The 23,584-nt window shown below is 32.6% G+C and overlaps 1 protein-coding gene across 5 annotated transcripts in view; it reads left to right on the top strand.

Annotated features, from left to right (window-relative positions):
* The window catches only part of LOC145686217 (sushi, von Willebrand factor type A, EGF and pentraxin domain-containing protein 1-like), a 290,964-nt gene that overhangs the window by 174,056 nt on the left and 93,324 nt on the right, over nucleotides 1-23,584 (top strand). For all 5 annotated transcript variants that reach the window (XM_081759278.1, XM_081759275.1, XM_081759276.1 and 2 more), the window contains exons 17-19: nucleotides 4,223-4,384; nucleotides 20,833-20,994; nucleotides 22,100-22,269. In XM_081759278.1, the coding sequence (XP_081615404.1) occupies nucleotides 4,223-4,384; nucleotides 20,833-20,994; nucleotides 22,100-22,269 (494 nt within the window). The remainder of the gene's footprint in view (nucleotides 1-4,222; nucleotides 4,385-20,832; nucleotides 20,995-22,099; nucleotides 22,270-23,584) is intronic.

A 23,584-nucleotide genomic window follows, 5' to 3' on the forward strand; every position in this document is an offset into this window, starting at 1 on the left:
TTAGCGTTTTATTTTATCTTAAAAAAATGGACAATCACTTAGATGATTATAGTTGTTATCTCAAGTGACGAAAATTATTGCTTTTAGTTGTCAAGTCACATATTAAAGGTGTAGGTCAATATTTGGAAATTATTGCCAATTTATCCACAGATGGTCTTGCCCTCAAAGAGTATCTTAATACATTGTCAATAATACAATTACACTCGTCACCCCAGCCTTCAAGAACCAGCGTAGTAGCTACATATATCGTAAACAAACAAGCAAAAAAAAAAAAAAAAGTTACGCACACACAAAGCACTTTCAGAAAGGGTCTTAATCTAAACGCGTACATGACTGTTTGCATCCTGGTTTGTTGACCTACCGGTGGTGTCAGTATCTAGCAACTCTGTTCAGTGCAAGTGACTCCATTGGGTGTGGTGGTGTATTAGCTAATATTGTAGAGAAAAGTGTTGCGGATTGTCAACTCCTCTTGGCAGGGAAAGAAAAGTTTACTACCACAATGGCTAAGAAAAAAAGAGTGCATTTACCAAAAGATTTCTGAACTTCGTAAAAACAATTTTATTGCTTCCATGATTTTAAGTTATATGAACTGCTTACAAAGCTTATATGAACCCCTCGCCTCTGGTTCTAGTAAATGAAATTTGTTCATTGTTTTAAAACGTTCCGATAGTTGAAAAACAATCTTGACAGTGTCTTCGTAAATTTGACAGATAGAAAACTATTTCAAAACGTAATGAATTTAATAAAATATAATTACGTACCATAACAAGTAAGTATTGTTTTATATTTATGAAACTATGAACGACTTCTAAACTATGCGCATTCAATAGTAAAACTGGATTAACGAGAGTAGAAGAGTAAAGCTAAGAAGTAATCTCTTTTTGGAATCGAAATACTTAATGAGAAACTGTTTGTGGCCTCCTATTGCCGTTTTAGCTCTATGAGAATTAATATTAGAATCGGTAGTGGTAGTTGATTTCCACCACTTTTGGTTGCAATTGAGGAATAAAATCCAAATTCTTGTAATACTGGATTCACTTCGAAAAATTACTGTTTCAAGAGTCGAGATTTCGAGTTCATACATTTTAAAATTTGAGGCGAGATGAGAAATATGAAAATCGTCATCTCATCTTCGAGAGAAGAATCGAGACGACACGAGAAAGTCTATGATTTTTGTAGTCAACACTTATTCACGTAAGAATTTCATATATTGTTTTAATGTTACAAAATTCATAATATAAAAATTATGAAGTGGTTGTAAATATAATGAAAGAGAATTTTTCAACGGTGCACACCGAAATTCGTGCCAAAATCTTGCCTAGCTCAAATCCACGTGGCTAGAACCTTGGTGTCCGAATAATAATAATAATAATAATAATAATAATAATAATAATAATAATAATAATAATAATAATAATAATAATAATAATAATAATAATAATGACTTAAGTAACTCGGGACAGAAAATATTACTTTAGATACTTGAAGCACAAAAGAATGATGGTTCAAAATGAATGAATATATAATTGTAAAATAAACACAACTTAGGAGAAATGTTATTAATTGAATCTATTTTAGTTACATTGTTTGATAATCATGAAGTGCGAATTTTACCGGAAATTCAAAATTCATGCAAAAAAATCTAATGTGTCACAACTCTTTTAAATTAAAAAGATGAAACTCTTTATGTATAAACTCCTCATTAAAAACAAGTGGAAACGTCTCCCAGTTTTCAAGAATTTCGCTTTTAAGAGAGGAAGGGTGGCAATTCCATATTTTTGTCCAGATTCTTCAAGAAATGAAAGTAATCTTGTTTGTGATCATATCACGGGAAAAAACCTTGATCCATTTCAAATGAATTTTTGAATATCGTTAATGGCTACGTCAAACTGTTTTTATAATAATAATAATAATAATAGTAATAATAATAATAATAATAATAATAATAATAATAATAATAATAATAATAATAATAATAATAACAATAATAATAATAATAATAATAATAATAATAATAATAATAATAATATGTCAAATAAAACACAGTTCTGACCAGAGCAGAATGAAATATATTAAAAACTATACTTACAACTAATACTAAACTATACTTTTTAATATATTTCATTCTGCTCTGGTCAGAACTGTGTTTTATTTGTTAAGCTACTTATCCAGAGCTATGGAGTTTGTTCTTTAATAATATGTCAATTTGATTAAAATGTGTATTCTACCTAATTACATGGGTTCAAAATTTATAACCAAAAATATAGAATCTAACGAGCCTCTTGGGTTAGAAAGATGAAACTCGTAACATATATTCCTCATTAAAAATAAGTCAACAAGTATCGCACGTTTTTCGATAATTCCGTTTTTAACGGGGAAGGGAAAATTTTATTAGTTTTTGTATTTTGCACATTCAAATCGATGTTACGTCTCATCATCTCCGGAAAGTGGCTAAACCATTTGAAATGAATTTTCTGTTTACTATTGCAGAAAGTGTTTTCTGTGCGAGTACGTTTGAAGTGGGAATAGTTTATGTCCGTGATGAAGAGGTTACTAAAATGTTTATGTAATAAAAGGAAACTCTCTGTGTTCCTATCTGTGAATATCCGTGAAACAGATGGACCTGTCCTGTAACGATACATATATTCTTCTTGTAATAAAAGACCCGTCTGTATTATGGAGGTGTATGTTATTGAAAGGTGTCCGTTAATGGAAGTAATTGTAATATATTTTGAACATTATACACTGAAGATATCGCTATGAGGAGATTTCGCCCTGCGATATCTTGGACGGCAAGGGTTTAATCAGACTAGAGTTAGGCTAGGTGAGAATTTTTCCGCGAGGTTTTAAGCAAGTGAGATTTTCCCCATTACTTGAAGCACTCATTGGCGCACTTGCATCCTTATATGTAAGTAGCCTCTCATTCAGTTACTCTGTTGCGAGAATAGATAATAGAGGGGAAAACTAGATAGGGACTTATAAACATGAAGAAGAATCTAAGTATAACAAACTTATTATAAATAAGTAGATTTTGTGTTATAATCAGAAGTTTGAACATAACACTGTTCAGTTACTAGCAAAACTCATGTATAAACAATATTTACATTGATTTCTACCTTTACCAGAAGATTTAGTAAGTATTATACGTAGCTACTGTTGTTGTCAAGATTGTTTAAATAAAATTATCGAACAAAATTTTCACTTGTTTTTGTGAGCACATATATCCTATGCCCCTGTTAGTACTTAAATAGAAGTAAAATTGACGCTATTGCGAAATGTTTGAAAACACTATTAATAAATGCCTAAATTCCATACTGAAGTTGTGTTTATTAGCCAAGTTCTTCTAATTATGCCGTAATTTTGTAAATAACTTTAGTATAGTTTGTGCAAAAATACAATATATCACAGTAAATATTTTCGGATAATAATTTTCGTATGTATGTGTGTAAATGTACTCAAGAGTCAACCTTCAGAATGAATAAATTTGACTATGCTTTGAGTTTACATTTTTCCTTCGAGATCGTGAGTTATTTTAGGAATAGTCTACTTAATTATCTATACTATCATTACGTTTTTGTATTTTATATTTTTATGTATACCATCTCGAGAGAAAAGCAAGTCTTATAAAATATGTTTCAATCCAGGGGCCTGCACATTGGCAATTTGTTGCTATGATAGTTCTTGAGTTTTTTGTTGTGCAGCTTGGCGGTTCTAGTTCCTTGACAATCACCAGAAGGAAATATTTATATACATGAGGCAAGGACTAAGGCAGGCACCGCAAAAACTTGATTCAATTTTCCTACACAAATTCCAAAATCCATTTTAAGGTTGATTTTGCACCCTTTGTTGAGGAAGATGTATTTCCTGTAGTTCACCTGTATTTCCACAAGAAATGTGGCTTGTAGACTGTTTACATTGATTTTTCTGCGTGTTCTGAAACAATGGATAAACAATTTACTGTGTATTTGAAAATTAAGAAGAACAATTATATGTTTATTTTATTAGATCCAGAAATTGCGAGAAATATTAATAAAACTTCGCAAACTACACAGTTTATTTTTATTTAGGAGAGAAGTTATATACATAAATTAAAGCGTGATTACTATTGATTTTAGTAAAATCATACAAAAAATAAGCTCAAATCTGTAATTTGTGAAAATATACGTATAATATACTGCAGTAAATATTTTTGAATAATAATTTCCTTATAATTTTATTTCAGTATTATGTTCGGTGGGTACTTTCTTTAATGTAATCTCAGAAAAATGTCAGCCATGTGGAAAAGGTCTGTATCAACCACTGGAAGGACAACTTTCCTGCTTAATGTGTCCAAATAATACATTCACCAGAGTAGAACAGGCAAAAACAGAAGCAGATTGTAGAGGTAAGTCAATCAAATTTATTAAGTCGAATTAGTCATTTCATTAAATTGGGACACTTACTATCTAGGTAGTTAAGGGAATTGCTCTTACAGGAAATTTAGAGGAATCAATACTGAGCAGAAAGTATTGTATTTTCAAAATTAGAATATTGTTTTACGCATTGTAATGGTAAATCTTAAACTGTATTAGCTGGAAATTGTGTAAGCACTAATTAATTCTATCTTCATCATTTTAAAATTTTCTAAAATACAATTACAAGTAGTTATTTGTATTAAATTATAAATTAAATCTGAAATAATTTTGGTAGTGCATCAGAAATTAGTCTTCCTTGACTTATGGTGCATGCAACGTTAACATGCCGGTCGTTAACCCCCATAACTCTAATAATAATTGGTACCCTAATAGTTGTCACGTTCTAAGTATAATTCTAAAAGTAATAGGTTCTAAATTGATTTCAATTTTACTGTATTTTCATTCTGAGTTGTAAACATTTTTTGTTATGCTACTAAATTTACATATCCGCTTTACCCAGTCCAAACACCATGAAAGTTTTTAAAGTTACTTCTTGCCATTATGACAGTAATTATAATTTTATTCTACTTTGTTGGGTTTTAACATAAACTTTTCTCTTTTCGCTGGTCACAAAGTTCGAAAGAACTGGTTAGAGGTAATCTTTACCACTTGTTTCCTCAAATTCTCTTAAGAAATATCACTCTTCAACCGAAGACGAATAAAGGCAATAAGACATGAGCTATCCCTAAATTTTATGACGTGTAGGATATAAACAGAATACAACAAAAAAAATTGTCTTTATAAGAAGGAGTTCCTTGCCCTATTTAAATTAACATTTAAACAGTGCAGGAAAATGATAAAGAGTGCAACAAAGTATAAACAATGATTAAAAAGAGAAGACTTCACTCGCATATTGTTCTAATTCATATCTATTGTGGGCTATATCTTTCCAGTACCGTTATTAATTATTATATTATTTAAGAGTTTTACTTACAGATGGCAATATAGTTAATAAATTATATTACCAAATAATACTATAATTGTTGATACTTCTATTCTTTGTAATCCTCTTTGATCAAATTCATAATCGGAGACAGATTCAAGAAAGAAGGAAAGAAAGAAAGAGAAGAAACAAAAACAACAACGGAATATTGATTTCATAATGTTAGATTTTTTTAACAATTTTACCTTTGTGAGCTTAATTAGTTAGCAACGCTGTTTAAAAGAAGCGTAAAGAAGAAAATATAATAGACCAATGGAAGTAATAACGTCTGTAATTAATGTATTGTTCATCTGCAGTTCATCTGCATGTACTCCCATGCGCAAAAAAAAAAAAAAAATGCGCGTATACTGTAACTCACGATTTTCCGTATTTATTCCTTTTTTCTTACGTTTATGGGTAAAATTGAGTTATTAGTATGTGGAGATAATAGAGAGCAATCCATCTAAGGAGATATTTCCAAAAAATATAATAAAATAATAAAAATATAAACAAAAAACAAAATTATGCTCGGTTTTGTGTATACTGGCAACGATGATTTATAGGGATTTTTTCAGTAGTACAGCACGATTGCGGAGGGAATTCAGTAGGGAAGTCGAGGAGATGGATGAAGGAACTGGATACTGAACTAAAATGTTGCATTTATTGGTTAAAACCTAGTGTGTAGATTGCCTGCCAAATATAAATTAGCTTCTGTAACTAAGATGTCGTACGAAAATATAGAATTAAACAGAAAAACTCTTATGTTAAGGTTCGAAGCGATACGCACCATGGTTATGAAGATTATTTCTTAAGAAAAAAGAACAAACACAACGTAGCCTCTGTGGTTAGGTGGATAGAGTGGCGGACTCGTGGATATTTTATTATTTTGACACCACATCGAATCCCATCCTATCCCACCCCATTTTTTTTTAACAAAACATTATTGGAAGTGTATAACTTTGATGTTAATAAGAACCGAAACAGTATAATAAGGAAATAACTTATTGATAGTATCCTTTAATCGACGTATTTATTCATTATTAGAATACGTGTACTATTGCAAACAGTTATTGTTTTCAGTTTATGGTCTTGTATGTTACCTGCCCGTTCTTGAACAGCAGACAACTCACTTCGGATTTGTGTGTCAAGAACAGGAAAAATAACATACGCGACCTTGACAGTCTTCCCAAGTTTACCCCTTGTTATATCGACATGACGTTACATCGAATGATGCTTGTCGTCGTGAAAAAAGGAAGAAAGGAAAAAGCTGATGTCAAATTATCGTTTGTCTGTGTGTGCTTGTGTTTTTTTTTCTTTTTAGAGTATTGACTTTCTTTCTCTCTCTCTTTTTTTTTTCATATCCACAATTGCAAGAAATTATGACCGACCTTTGTGGGTTTATTGGGAATAGGACGATTTATTTTGGATTGCTAACAGACGACATTTTTTTTAACCATTTGCTTTAAACTTTGGCTTTGTGGCTCTTAGCACCCACGAAAGGTCATTATAAACTATATAAGCAATTCCCGTTTTCACCGGCCGCTGAAAAGATATTGGGGAAGAGAAAAGTGCTTGCCGTAAAGATAATGAATAAAAAAAAATTAAAACAAATAATGTATAGATCTTTATAATACACTGTAAAGTTACGAGCGATTACGGCTAAGAATTTAACGTGAGATTAAAATTACGAGTATTATGTATTATGATTAAACAAATATGATTATTATGATTAAACTACAAGCAAATTATATATTTAACAACCTGAGTGCTTAAAAACAATTACTTTATTTTTAATTTTTATTTTTTTAAAATTATTTACTTTGATTAGATGGCCTTGTTGATTTATAGGAATGATTTTTAAAAAAATTTTATTTATAATTTGCGCTAGCGGCAACGAATGAGAGTAGGGGATAATTTATATAACACTTGCGTTTTATTATGCACTGCACAAGGAGGATGGGGATTAAGTCAGCCGCAGTTTTTTTCTTTTGGGCTTTTTTTTTTTTTTTTTTTTACAGAAATTTGGTTTTCTGTAAAAGTCAAAAACTAATTTGAGTGTTATGCTTATATTTACTAAATTCTAACGACGACAAAAACACGATTTCAAAATGCAATCATAAGTCTGTGTAAGGAATGGGTTTTCGTTGAAGGAAGCGAAATTATACAGATCTATGTATGCGGAACACGAATATTTCCAAAAGATAGCATGAATATGAACGATAATCATACCATATTTCTACATTATATAGTAGCGTGAAAAACTTATATTAAAATGATATAACAAACAGGCATAAGCTTTTTTTCTAGCACGGCAACACATTAAACGTAACTCATTAAATTTTGGGAATTACAAATTATCACCTTATGTGTCGTTGTATTCCTATTCGTTTTCACGTTCGAGCGACGAAAGAAGAAATTGTAGTAATAGTGATAAAAATCGAATTCGAGATTTCAATGAATTCAAGTTTCACGCCCCCATATATCGAAAAAGTAATTTTCATGTCTGTCCATCTGTTCGTCTGTCGGTTCGTCACGCTTTTTCATGTATTGAAATAGAGGCCATACTGTTCGACGTATCTGGACCGAATTCTAGACATAAAGTTTTTATAACACTTAAAAAAAACTAACTAACTATATGGCCTATGGAACCCGGAGGTTCAATGCCGCGTTCACAAAAGCTCTCCACTGACTTCTATTCTTAGCTAACTGCATCCAGTTTCTACTTTGTATTCCAATCTCTGCGAGATCCATCTTAATATTGTCCTCCCATCTGCGCCTAGGTCTTCCTAATGGTCGTTTTCCGATTGGTCTTCCAGTCAAGACTTTGAAAGCATTTCTACTTTCTTCCATTCTAGCTACATGACCCGCCCACCTAAGCCTCCTAGACTTGACGACCCTAACAATGTTGGGTAGATCATATAAATTGTGTAGTTCCTCGTTATGAAGTTTCCGCCATTCCCCATTCCCGTTCCTCTTGGGTCCGAATATTCGTCTCAGGATCTTGTTCTCAAATACTTTCAGTCTATGTTCTTCCCTCAGAGTAAGTGACCATGTTTCGCAGCCATACAGAACAACAGGCATAATAATCGTTTTGTATATTTTAAGTTTCAAATTCCTCGACAGAATTCGCGACAACAAGAGATTTTGAACCGAATAGTAACACGAATTCCCTGCTTTGAGTCGACATTTAATTTCTTCGTGAATATGATTTCCCTCTCTTAATATTGATCCTAGATATTTGAAACTATCCACTTTACCAAAAGTATTATTTAATATTTTAACGCATCCATAATTTGCTGTATTCCGGTCCCGACGCACTTCCATGTATTTAGTTTTCTCTGCATTTACTTCTAAACCCATGTCCCTGCAAGAGTTTAATAAGATCTCTGCATTTCTTTCTATTGTTCTCCTATCATCCCCTATTAAATTTACATCATCAGCATATGCCATAACCTGGTCAATACCGTTCAACTGTAGGTCCTGGTTGCTATCTTTGATTTTCCTTATAGCGTATTCCAGAACGAAGTTAAATAATAATGGCGACAACGCATCCCCTTGTTTCAGGCCATTTTCGACGTGAAAGCTCGTGGACAAAAATTTTCCTACCCGGACTTTACTTTGGGATTCATTTAAACATATCTTAATTAATCTAATTAGCTTTCTCGGTATTCCAAGTTCTGTAAGGACGTTGTATAATGTTTCTCTCCTAACCGAGTCGTACGGCTTTCTAAAATCAATAAATAGTCGATGTACCGGGGTATTGTATTCCCACTTTTTTTCGAGTATTTGGCGAGTGGTAAATATTTGGTCGATAGTTGATCGATTTCGTCTAAATCCGCACTGATAATCTCCAATAATTTCATCTGCGTATGGGGTCAGTCTTGCTAACAGAATATTTGAAAGGATTTTATAGGATGTTGATAGAAGAGAAATGCCTCGATAATTATTACAGTTTTGTCGCCTTTCTAGTAAATTGGAACAATGATTGATTCTTTCCACTCTTGTGGCAATTCTTCCTTGTTCCATATAAGGAGAATGAGTTTGTGTATCTTGTTCCACAATTTTTCGCCCCCAGCTAAAATTAACTCAGCCGGAATTTCATCTACACCCGGAGATTTGTGTTCATAACACTATCGTTTCGAATTCTATATCCTCCGACACCTAAAAATAAGGGTCGTTTACTGAAGGATGAAAATTTAAAATCATTAAATTGTCTCAAAAACGGCTGTAAAAATTTTGTTTGTATTTTTACAAATATAGTATGAATCATTGCTCTGAAAAAATACGTAAGGTGTAATTTACTGTATGGGATGCATTTTTTTGAACAATTTTCTCAATCACATTTTATAAATAAATGTATCTTAACCCTGCTACTACCGGAATTTTTTCATTACACTGAATACCGTCGGGGTCACTGGTGACCCCATTTCATTTATTGAAGAAACACAGCCTTCTTTGTTTAAAAAACATTTAATGGTGTTCACTTTTATATTTTATCGTGTTTGTTTATACATTGTTATTAACTTAGCTTTTCTGGTCACGTAATATGCTTAATGTGTTGATAAATTGATAGCATAGTGCAATTATATAAATTAAGTACATGTATGCACATAGGAAAACTTAATAATGTGGATGATGATTAGCAGTATAGCTGAATTTTCCAGTCTAATTGCCTATTTTAGACATACAATTCGATTCTAAAACAGTCCTCTAAATTTTTGTTTACCTGGGAAGTAGTTTTTTTTTTTTTTTTTTTTTTTTGGTTCAGGAAATTTTGATCTCCAAGAAACAAACTACTCACAAAAGAACTTGTACAAAATTATACTGTCGTTTTAGTCGCTGTCACATTTTACACAAAGAATAGCTGAGTGTTGCTTATACACGTATGTTTCGCATCTTTGCATATGTCTTGCATAACATACCACTCATAGAAATGACAACGACCACGTTTTCGATATTTATTGGCTTCTGAAGATATACACGGGAACTCTGAACGCCGAAGTTGGTTTTGTGTAGTTAGGGACTTAGCTAGCTCAAGAAGAAATATTGTCCATTTGTGATTACTTCTGCTGTTCCATTCAAGATTGAGTGAAAACCAAATGATGAAAACGTTGAGAGCACTGAAGCTAATGACGGAGGGGTCAGGGTCCTCAAAATGACACTAATTGTTCATCAATAGTAATGTTACTCGCTATATATGCGTCCTGTAACATACTTCCACATGCATCAAAAGCGTCTCTAATTGAAATAATTTGCCCGAACTATGATTTTTGCCTCGTTGTTGAGTGTCATTGAACCGGAAGCATCGAGATATCTATGTAAATCTATTTCTCCACATTGATTTGTTGGAAATAGGCCTGTCATCTTCTTTATTCCACAAATGTGTAATACATTCATTGTGTGCTTTTAATACTTCTGCCGATATAAGAATCAATATGAAACACTGAAGTTCACCCTTATCAACATACGCCCATTTATATCCATATGTAATAGAGCATTCCTTGTTTGTAAATTTCAAAATAGTTTCAAGAATATTGGGTCTCATAAAGTGCTCGAAAGGAGATTGAACCGTATCCACATTCCTGATGGGTAAGCCCTGTTTCCAGTCTTGATAATATTGCGAAACGTAGTCTTAGAGACGGAAACTGAGTCCTGAGAAGTCCTTAGTGGATTACTATTGTAGATTTATTGTCCATTCTTCGACTTGAAAATGCGAATTCATAAGATAAAAGAAAGGCAAAATCAACATTGCAATAACATGACTAACAGAAATCGAATCAAAATCAGAACAAGGATAGAAATATGTTTATCATCGTAGTTGATCATGCTCATTAGGAACAATTTTAGTGGATTATTCAGAAACACAACATTGAATAATGTGCCGCGGTGGCTCATTGGTAGCACCTTCATCTCTGGTGCCTAAGATTCCTGGTTCAATTTCAGGTTGCGCCAAGTGTATTTTGTGGTGAATGAACACAGTGTGCATGGGTTTTCTTGGGTTCACCCGTTTTCTCCAACTTTCTTCTATCAGCCATTTCATTTATTCTCATTATTGTCGTCACCTTTAGCCTAGGTGGAATAACCGTGGACCCTTTTCCAATTCCTTTTTCTACAATATTGAATAAGGATGGGAAAAGGGAAATAACGAAAAGGGGAATCATACTATCAAATGAAAGAACAATTTTGAAATGTGTCTTTCATGAAAGTTCAGAAAACTAATAGATGAGGACAAGAAATACAGCAGATATTGCAAGGCTACGATTTCAACTAAGAGCTATTTCTCATTATTTTCAGCAACCCGCTGGATCTAGAGGCTAGCACACTTACCTTCGACCCAGGGCCGGGTTCTATTCCTGGTAGCAGTACAGTGGAAGGAAGAAATTTGTTCAGATTCCCCTACACTCAGTACGCCTACGTCTCCTTTACTTTACACAGCATAATCGAGTGACGTCAAACTCAAAACAAAGCATATCATTATTTTAGATTTTTATACTACATGATAGTATATCGGACTGTATTTTACCATTTCCATAAAATAATAAAATCAATTGACAACAATGATTGACAAAAATACAAATGCAACAAAAGTAGAAGTCCATTAGAATATACTTACTTGTAAGTGGAGATGTTGCGGTATCATTTTTGCTTCTTTCAAGCATACACTTATCATCAGAATCTAGATATGAATCTGAATCATATTCATCTATAACATTATAGTCCAAAATTTCATCCATTTCACAATCGTCATTAGATGAAACATCATCACTTGCAGGATCTTCTGGCGAAAAGTCAGAATCAGTGACTTCTTCATGCAAATTTTTTTCTACGTCTTTGCAAGATAGATTTTTTGATGCAATGGTGCTTCTCATACATTCGAGAAAACAATTGAAGAGTGACTTGGTCAAATTTCACTCCGAATAATCAGTGGCATGTATCGAAAAAATACAAAAGTTATTAATAATTGCTGGGGTCCTATATGACCCCAATGGTACTCGGTGCAAAAAGTAGAGAAACCTGCGCTTACATACACACAAAAAATATCAGAATATACCAAAGTGAAGTTCCAAAACAAACATGAAAATCCAATTTTTTCATTTTTTCATGTAATATATTACGCGAGTTACAAACTGTTAAACTAAGCTTGGGGTCATATAGGACCCCACGGTAGTAGGAAGGTTAATAATCTGACAATATGACACAACTCGTTCGTCCTGTAAACATTCAGAAGAGGTAGTTTAGCCTACTCTTCGACGATTTTCCCATTAACGCCTGACCCAATTTTGTTCATATTTCATAAATAAATGTTACATAACTAACCTAACGATATGGTATAATTCCATCATCCTAAAAAGCTAGAAGTGGTATATTACTTTTCGGAGCAAGTTTTACCCTACGATTTTGTCGATAATTACTCTGGCAATTTTGTTCGTATTTCATAAATAGCATAACTCGTTTGTCCTGAAAAGATATACAAGGGATATTTTATTCTTGGAGATGACTTTTTTAACGATTTTCTCAGAAAGTACTCAGACGCTTTTGCTCATAGTTCACATACAATTATCTGCTTAATAATTCTAATGTATGGCATAAGTTATTTCTAACAGAAATATGACGAATGGGTACTTTACTTTTGGACGTAAGTTGCTTCGAACAAAGTTTTCTAAAAAACATTATTTTATTCGCATTTCCCAAATAAATGTTTCAGTAATAGCTGCAGCCTAACACGAGTCAGTTTAAGAAATTCGAGCGAGAAAATTCAGTGCGTTTCATCCGTACCCATTCTTAAATATATTTTTAAATGTTACGCCCAATCACAATTTTCCTAAGAAAATCGAAACTTCTTTTTAAATGTGCCCTGCTGTGGCCAAATGGTTCAAGTGCTTTGGTTCTGGATTTGATTCCCGGTGAGAGCTAGTGTATTTGTATCCAACGTTAAGGAATAGGTGCAAAGAGAAAAGTGTTTAAACAAGTCTAACCAAGCTAATGAATAATACAAAGAAATAATACAATATTACGAAATTCTAGAAGAAACGTTGTTAATATTAGATATTTGCGTGTAAAAGTCCAACCCATGACTGTCAACTCCAAAGGTAAGAAAGTGAAACATCCAATACCAGGTTAATCAGTGGTCTCTAGTTAAAGCTATCCTACTAGGAAGTGATTGAGATACCAAAAAATATTGTAATCGCTGGGAGACATGTTAGGAAAATACATTGGGTGAGAGAGTTTAATACTGGAACTCATGAATAGTCTCTGCACCTTCGTTTAGTATTGAAGTGCGTAGGTCTATATAGGTTTGCATTGAAATGAGCATTAATGCACAACATCTGTTGAACATTACGGGGGGCTTGCGGACAGGTTTGCAGTACATTTTACGGGGTTCGATATTGTAACGATCCTAGCAAACTCCTCAGCCTTTCCGCACTGTACTCTATAAGTTAAATTCGTGCTTAATTAAAACTATGTGTTTAAATTTAACACTGTTAACCGTTAAAACCTGTGCACAACGGGCAACAATCCGCCAGTAATTCTTTATTTTTGCCCTTTGTTTTAGCGCCATAAATGTCTTTGTTCATAAATTTCTTTGTCTATGGTTTTGCATATACGTACCGTGGACATTAAATTTTGACTTATACGCCATATGCATCTAATTACAAACACACCTATAGAACGAACACAACAAACTTGGAATATATAGTTTATGTATGGAAAATCATACACGAGGCGCTGCACGGGAGAGCAGTGTGCATACATATGGCAGTCAACTTCCTAAGAAATTTATAATAATAATAATAATAATAAAAACAGAAAACGAAACAGTTATTTACATAATGTATTTATTTAAGCATGGAAGTGCAATAGACTTAAGTTATTTCTCTCTCTCTCTCTTTGAAGGTAACAACCTTTAGGGTGCCAAGACGTAGAAAAGGACTTGTGGCACTCATGACTATAGAGTGGTGTGTGTTTGGCACATCGGGTTCCTTCGTTGTTAGCCCCAACTTTCTAGACCGGATGCAGTTATTCCCGGTAGAAAATACAAGAAAATATACCTTTCTATTACTACTAAAGTAAATAATTACACTCATTCCCTCAACGTGATACTTGTTTGTTTAACTGTATACAGACAGCTGATCCATGGGAGAATCGTTGATAATAATAAATAAAATAAACTCGACAAATATTCTTGTAATTTGCTGGGCGCGCCAGTGTGCCTGTTATCCGGTTGTGGCACACTGGAATATAGGGTATGGCTTTCTAATTTTTTCCCAACTATTTTAACTGCTTCAATTGAAATTAATCTATAATAATAAGAGTGAATTTAGTCTTCTTACCCTTCGATTTAGAAATAAGGTCCGCTAGAATTGTATATTTTAAAAATAATAATACTGTACTCAGAATTTTATAGAGTAGTTTGTTTTATTCGAAATGACATACTTCCTGCAACTGTTTGGGTTGGAATTATTTGAGATCAAATCTTTAAGTTTTACGACCCATGGTTATACCGACTAGGCTAAAGGACACGGTGATGATGAGAAATGAATGAAATGGTGGAATGAAGAAAGTGGGAGAAAACGGGAGAACCCCGAGAAAACCCATGCACATGGCGTTTGTCCACCACAAAATTCACTTGGTGCGAGCTGGGGTCGAACCAAGGATCCCATGCACCAAAGGTGAACGCTTTATCACTGAGCCACCGCGGCCCCTCTGAAATTATTTATAGGAGAGAGTGACTACTTTATGAAAACTTGATATCGAACACATTTGTTTAAAAATACCAGCTTTTTGTGAAATATTGCTTAATATTCAGGAAAACCTAAGTCAATAAAATAATAATAATAATAATAATAATAATAATAATAATAATAATAATAATAATAATAATAATCTTAAATTAAAAACTCTCTGGACCTAGTGCATTGGCACAATTCCACGAATTAAAAGGAGTTTGTTTACTTCTCATATAAGTGTAGAAGGACTTAATCCCTGTTGCTTTCAATATACGAAGAAAGTGTCCAACTGTCAAATGATATGCTACATAGAATGCCCTATGCAACATAATGTAATATAGAGTCATCATTTCAGGTTGTCTAAAGAACACTTTCGTTTTAGCAAGAAAGGAAGAAAATAGAAAATACTCAGTTTTAACCTAGTAGAAAGTTTGCAGATTTAAGAGAAAATGTATAGAGTTGTTGGATATTAAATGTAGTTCGGATTAATGGAGTAAGACACCGTAGTTCATGAAATATACTGGGAGTGACCAAGCCATTGCCTATGGAAATATCGAAAGAGATACGTTAATGGTGTTAGTTGCCAACTGTTGTAGAAATGAAAAATTTAAGGAAATCTCTAAAACTCTAAAATCACAGATCCAAATTGACTAACTGCTAAGTAAAACTGCTAAATCTGACTAAAGCAAAAAAATAATCTTAATGACCTGTGTTACAGTTTCAGACACATCATTCTCATATCAAAACTACGATAGAAGTAAATTATGAATACAGGTGAATTTGCAGTTCTGGAATACCAACAAATGATTTTGCTAGATGTAAATTTTGGGAAAACATTTTTATAAGGTTTTAGATTTATTTATTGATTTGTTTGTTTATTAGCTTCTCCATGCCGTAAACGTCGCCAACACCTAGTGGCCCACTTGCTGGTAAATGGCGATCGTCAATATAGCGACGTGTCGAAGGATTGCCGCTAGTGTGCCACTAGTGGCAGGGATTCGTCGAGTCGAAGCAGATATCTAGAATCGGGGATATTGAAGTTATCACCACGTAACAGCGAGGACTTCATTTTGATCCCCGCTCCTTTGATTTGTCACGGACAATCGCAAAGGGACCAACACGAACTATCCCAGTCATGTGCATGCGGTTATTATTATATATTACTTTTCCCTGACGAATTGTTATTATAAGGACAATACTTGAGCTCCGGGGGTCAAGAGTAACTCCTGCCTTTACATCATGAAGTGAAAAATCTTGAGATGGGTGCGTATAATTGTATGAATTTAGTTGGCAACTGTCGCCGATCACTAGCAAGTGAATATGGGAGAACTATGAAAAAAGTAAATAGACGCTTGCCATTTTGTTATAAAATTACATGACGAGTGCATTTGATCTGATTCCAAACAGTTATCGTCAAATATACACGGTTAATGGAGCACTCTGATTAGAAATATTAAAAATACTTCAACGATTTATCACTCTACAAGCTGTGTCTTCACAATCGCCTCCGTGGCGAATTCGGAAGAACACGCACCTAATAACCCTAAGGTTGGTGGTTCACGCCCAGCTCAGGGCACTTTTTTTTTTACTTTTTTAAAAATGTTTGTAGACTCACCTTAATGCAAAGGCGATTTAACGTATTTTAGGGGAACAATTTTGTGGTTCGTTGGCGTTTCGTCTCTTCTCTGCCAGTGGTGGTATAGTTTTCAAAGCGGAAGTGGGACCAATTTTTGGCTGCGGGACCACCAATTTTTGGGGACATGTCGCTAGTTGCCTATCGGTAGTCCACCGACGCTTACGGCATGGGGTTGTCCCCTCACAAGTGAGGCAGATTGTAATCGACCAAGAGTGCTTGGGAAAAATGGGAAACATCTTCCGACTTCGACTTCTGAATAATCCGTTTAGGATCAAGTCGAATCAAGGCTGAGTCACGGGAAGGTAGAACAAGTGAGGCAATCTTTCCAAGCACTACGCTGAAGAGCCTCTGTCTCATTCAAGACTTAGACTCTCCAGGAAAAGTAACAAGTTTATTACTTGTAATTTATTCTTTGAGTCAAAGTATTTTGCAATAAACCATCGTTTTGTAAGATATTTTTACGATTGTATACTATTAATTTCGAAAATTGTACACATAATATAATTTCCCATCATGGATTTGAAAAAATCAAAGTTCGAACAAAGAAAGATCTTCGATCCACATGTCTCTTTCATTATTGACCTTTAATTTATTTTAGTCCTAGGCAAAGCGAATCGACGGGATGGCTCTAAGTGAAAACATTCATTTAGATGGTTAAGTAATCTGGAAATTCCTGCTGTTATTTCACGAAACACAACAAATCTTGAGAAACAAAAACAATTTTGCTTACCAGGGGAAGGGAATAAATCATCTGCTTACGTTTGCTTAACTAGGAAGAAGGCAAGGGCGCCGATCCTAGGGGGCCGGGCCCCCCAAAGCTCATGTAGGCCCCCTTTGTATTTATGAATATACAATATTTGGCATAATTTGAATGCAATTTGCTTTAAAATCCTAATATATATCGTCTGCATTTGAATGCCCTCCCAGAAAAAAATTTACAGAGAAATCGGCGCCCTTGGAAGAAGTGAAAGGAATAAAAATGTGATAACGTAATGCTTGAACAACTCTATCTAATGGAGAAAAGTAAATTAGTATTCAACACTTCTTTCAATTTTAAGCATTTCAAAGATTCTCGTAATTTAGTAGCGTCCCGAATTTGCATTTTTGAAGTACGGGAACTCTATCTATACCTTAACGTTTCAGACCACGCACTTAAGCCGCTTTACCACAAGAGGCACATAGGAGTTTTTCTTTCGATTTCCCTAGGAATATTGAGAATGGTATGACTTTTAAAACTATGTTTAAAAAAGAATACATATCGACACAATAAGATGATAATCTAATACCTAGGAAATATATTGAATTGTTTTTAATTTGTTCTCACGCTACCAAAACAGTATTTATTTTTTTTTATTCCAGCCTTTTAATATAAGCATTTCACACTATTGTATGTTCTAGGACAATACAATTCTAGTTCATGTATATGCTAGCTTTGGAAATACAGTAGAATTTCGCTTATCCGACATAAACAGGCAGGCAGAACGCTGGATAATATGGATGTGTTAAGAAAAGACCTGTTAAAAGTAAAACTTATGATATAATTTTACATATTACACATCTAATAATAATGTATTATAACAAATAACTGCACTGCACTGAATCAGGGACGTATCCAGCGTGAGGGCCTGAGGGCTGTCCCCCTCCGAAACTCAAGCACTTTTTAAGAAACATGCTTTTACCCTTTTGAGATTCTTTTATATCAGTTTACTAATAGTCAGTGTCCAAACTTTGGGCAATGTGCTGTTGTCTTGTTATAATTCTAAGAACATACATTAATGTCATTATACCATTTGGAATTAAAGAACAGGAATTAAATAGGATTAACATTTTGTTTCCGTTCTGTTTTTAACTTTAATATATTAGAACGATACACTCAATGTCTTCTTGCTATTTTTGTTATGTGATATACGTAGCAGACAGTTTTCTTTAGTTACATTTCTCTCGAGAATATGTTTCATTTTGTTTGTGCTATAATGCAGTTTCCAAAGTAAACCGGTTTATAAATGAAAAGTAGGAAAAAGTTTAAGAGAAATACAGAACTGTTGCATTATTATTATTATTATTATTATTATTATTATTATTATTATTATTATTATTATTATTATTATTATTATTATTATTATTATTATTATTATTGATATTGATATTTTTAAAACATTAGAATTACGTGCTTACGAGGATTCGTGTTGGGCCCCCTCCGAATAGAAAACCTGGATACGTGTCTGCACTCAATGATAGATGTATGAGTCAACGTGTAGACGGGCGCGCTAGGCGATATACTCCAGAGCATGAAAAATAGATTAAGACCACAACTTGCAGTTCTTCTTGCCGATTGGTGCTTTCTGCAATGATATATCGGATCATACGGTATGTGTAACAAAGGATGGTCGGTTAAGCGAGACCACGGTGTATTGGTGTTTCACGCACCTAAACCTGTAAAATGTTTGTATAAACGATTATCTTTCACTCCCTAGCTAAATTTGTGGGTATGATCACACACCTTGCCTCATAAAGTATAGTCTTATAAAGAAAAAAATATTTTTTTAGCTAAAAGCTAAAGGGAAGTCAACTTCAGTAATATACTTTAATCTTTTTTTTTTTTTTTTTTAATAATGGCAAACTAGTCCATTTCATCACGATAAATCACGTTTGATATTAAGATGTCTTTTTCTGTCTGTATATATCCTTTACATTTTGTTGGAGACAAAATTGTTATTTTCCCAAGAAAACAGGGTGAGAGAAGCTATACAACAACATGAACTGAAAACAATAGCTATTACCAATACTGTAATCCTGGATTTCAATAAGTTGTCCTTAGTATATTGCTTCGGTTCTTATTAACATGAAAATTATAATGTTTTGTAAAAAAAAAAAAAAAAAAAAAGGGGGGGGGAATTGGATGGGATTCGATGTGGTGTCAAAATAATAAAATATCCACGAATCCGCTACTCTATCCACCTAACCACAGAGGCTACATTGTGTTTGTTCTTTTTTCATAAGAAATAATGTTCATAACCATGGTGCGTATCGCTTCGAACCTTAACATAAGAGTTTTTCTGTTTAATTCTATATTTTCGTACGACATCTTTGTTACAGAAGCTAATTTATATTTGGCAGGCAATCTACACACTAGGTTTTAACCAATAAATGCAACATTTTAGTTCAGTATCCAGTTCCTTCATCCATCTCCTCGACTTCCCTACTGAATTCCCTCCGCAATCGTGCTGTACTACTGAAAAAATCCCTATAAATCATCGTTGCCAGTATACACAAAACCGAGCATAATTTTGTTTTTTGTTTATATTTTTATTATTTTATTATATTTTTTGGAAATATCTCCTTAGATGGATTGCTCTCTATTATCTCCACATACTAATAACTCAATTTTACCCATAAACGTAAGGAAAAAGGAATAAATACGGAAAATCGTGAGTTACAGTATACGCGCAATTTTTTTTGCGCATGGGAGTACATGTGGCTGATTTGATGACTTCCATAAAATAATGGAGCAAAAACTTATGGATTTGGAAAATCCCCTCATACTTATGGATGAGAATGTGTATTTATCTTCCGTGTTACTTTTAAATTTGTTTGTTTGCTCGCAACTGTACAAATACAAATTTATTCAATACTTCAACACGAACTCTTCACTGGTGCAAATTTTCAGTACAAGCAATTAATTATAAATATGTTAATTCGGATTTTCTTTTATTCTATTTATTCTAAGCAATTATCTCGAAGTTTACCTTGTATTTTTTATTATCTATACATACTTTACATTACTAGTGAATAATTTTTGAATGAAATTTAAAGTGAGTTTGTGTAAGTGGGTAGGATGTGGAAAGCTTTAGTCTCTAGGCTACAGTACCAGTGGGTTAACTCATAGACACCACTTTCCATCTGTAGCCTTAGAAGTTTTGATATAAAACTTATCAGAGGTTTCCTCTAGTAAGTAACTATGTATATACCACGACTGAATTTATTTTAGATCTATTTTAGTTTCTTGCTTATGACTTTTCTAAATACTTTGAATTATTCAAAATGATAGGAAGTGTTATCTAATACTGAGAGTGGCATTTATGTTTGATGCAGCTCAATGTTTACCCGGCAGTTATTCTGAGGATGGTTTGGAGCGATGCACTACATGTGAGATAGGCTATTACCAACCCAACTATGGTCAAACAAACTGCACACAATGTCCTGGGAATACCACCACCCTCAAAAGAGGTTCGAGAATATTGCCTGACTGTAAAGGTATGTTCATCTTGTTTAGTGAAAATTAATTATATAAAAGTTAAAATACAGACTATTTTATAAAAGTTAAAATACAGACTATTTTAAAAGTCTTTGAGTAATTTTAACTTACATACATAAAATTTTAGATGGGTGTAAACTTAACAAGTAGAATCAATTTTGAAGCTCTTTCTGGTAAGATTTGTGATTGTGCTTTTCTTCCTTTTCGTAGATTGAATGAAAGGTTAAATAACTGAATGTTAGAAGTAAATAACTTCCATTCTATATTAAGGAAATCACCAATAATAATAATAATAATAATAATAATAATAATAATAATAATAATAATAATAATAATAATAATAATAATAATAATAATAATAATAATAATAATAATAATAATACATTTCTGATGATGATATTTTGATGAAGTGATAATAGTTACTATCAAGTTTTGAGTTATTTATATTTAATTAAGTCAGTATTTTGTGAATTACCATAAATCCATTATTTAATGAAAAAAAGCAAGTGATGCAGTAATACTTTAAGCATTATTCAACGAAAATGTTTTTCATTGTTTTTGTTTTTATAAGCAATTACTGTATATCCTTCGTTTTATACTAATTTATTTTTGTGTTAATTATAAAATTACGAATGATTTTGTTTAAAAATCTCAAGTTCTTTAACGTATAAGGTTTTTAAAATGGAAACTGTTAATTTAATTATGTTGTTAATATTAAAGACATATTAATGTATGCATTTCGTATGCGTTGTGTTACAATTAATGTGCACGTCAATCAAAATATTTTGCTATGACAATTACACTCTTTTGCCTTCGCATGTTCATTACATATAATTATTGAATATCTTTATATTCAGTAGATCTGAATTCTTTATTGAAAAATGTAAAAAAAAGTTTCATATAAATCATTTTTCAATCTTTTCGTATTAACAATTAATGAAAATTAAGATCGTTCATTCGTTAGAAAGTTGAATTATAAAGATTATGTGTATATTTTTTATAATTACTTTTACTTTAGATGTCCGAAATAAGTTCTCATTGATTCGTTTTACTTTACATAGCATATACAGGTTTCTCTTATTTTTTTAATTTCTATTTCTGTAGAACGTTGCCCAGAAGGATTTGTATCTGAAACAGGGCTTGTTCCATGCTATTCTTGTCCTGAAGGATATTTTCAACCTTGGATAGGTCAGAAATCTTGCTTTCTATGTCCAGAAAATCATGCGAATAGCTCTGTAATTTGTGAAAGTTCACCTTCTTATGCTGAAAAGCTGGTAAGTCATGGTATTGTAAACTTAGATAACTTTCTTTGATAGTGAATCGTTTACATCTCCACACTATGACTACATTTTGTAACTCTGTATTATTTTCGATATGCGTCAAGTATTAAGCGGAATTTAGCTTTACAATTATATATAGAAAATATTTTTTTGCCTATAAATTAAAAATATCTACAACTGAGCCATTAATGCATGCCAAATTTGCCTTTACAGGAAAGTAATCACAGGCAAAAGTAATATAATTAATTGTTCCACTGAATCAGAACATTACTTGTTACCAATGTTTTTACGTAACGAATTCAAAGCTTAAAGTTACAATCGCGTGTGAAAGTTCAAAGATTAACATTGGATACAATGAAGCAAATTCAAAGTGTTTTAATTTGTTTAAATAAATATTAAAATTGATTCTATGAAGTCAAAATGAGAATAATTGTTCCATCATAATGAATTTAGAATTGTATGGAGATATCGCTTCATTGAAAGTTTAGAATACTTATATGACATTATGTCGTTATGTCATTGTCTCGAGAAAGTTTTTATTTAATGTGTTCACTTAAATTAATATACGTATTATTTGTGCTTCCAAATTTTTTCAATTCATAAAAGAAGTTAGAGAATATTCTATTTTAATACTATTCACTTCGTGTATTTCAGTTTTAAATGCTACTTTTTCCTAAAAATGTTGCTTTACATGGTATAACGTATGAAACTCAGATGGAATTATTATTGAAAAAAAAACAATAAATAAATAAATAAATAAATAAACATGTACTGAAATCAGACTGAGAAAAGACATTTTTATGTTTTGGAAAATATGAGATTAAAACGTAAAGTTAAGAAAAAAAAGATAAGTGTATTTTTTTCTCGATCATAAAATTAACTAATTGCAGTATTGCAAACACTTTAATTTCGCACAGTATTTCATTTAAACGAAGAAATTTTACTCCAGTTGGATAATTTTATTCATTAATTAGATAGTTTATTTCGATTCCCTATAGAATATCCTCTAATAATTAAATTTTGTACATTGATGGATTTAAATTTATTTGGATTATCAGCTTGTAACGAAATTCTTGCTATTTGGTATTTCCGGCTAAATATCGTCGCATGAGAACCAGAGGAACGTAACTCCATTTTCATAGGTTTATAGGCGAGAGGACAAAAATATTATTTTCTTAGAAAGATGTGTTTTTAATAAGATGGTAATTGAACTACATTACAACAGATTATCGACAAGGAGAACAGATGGCGTTACGTTCCGTTTACACCAAATGGGGCTTTCAAAATTATGTCCAAACATGAAGAAAAC

Source organism: Thermobia domestica, chromosome 5, assembly GCF_964235325.1.
Source record: "Thermobia domestica chromosome 5, izTheDome1.hap1.1, whole genome shotgun sequence".
NCBI lineage: Eukaryota > Metazoa > Arthropoda > Insecta > Zygentoma > Lepismatidae > Thermobia > Thermobia domestica.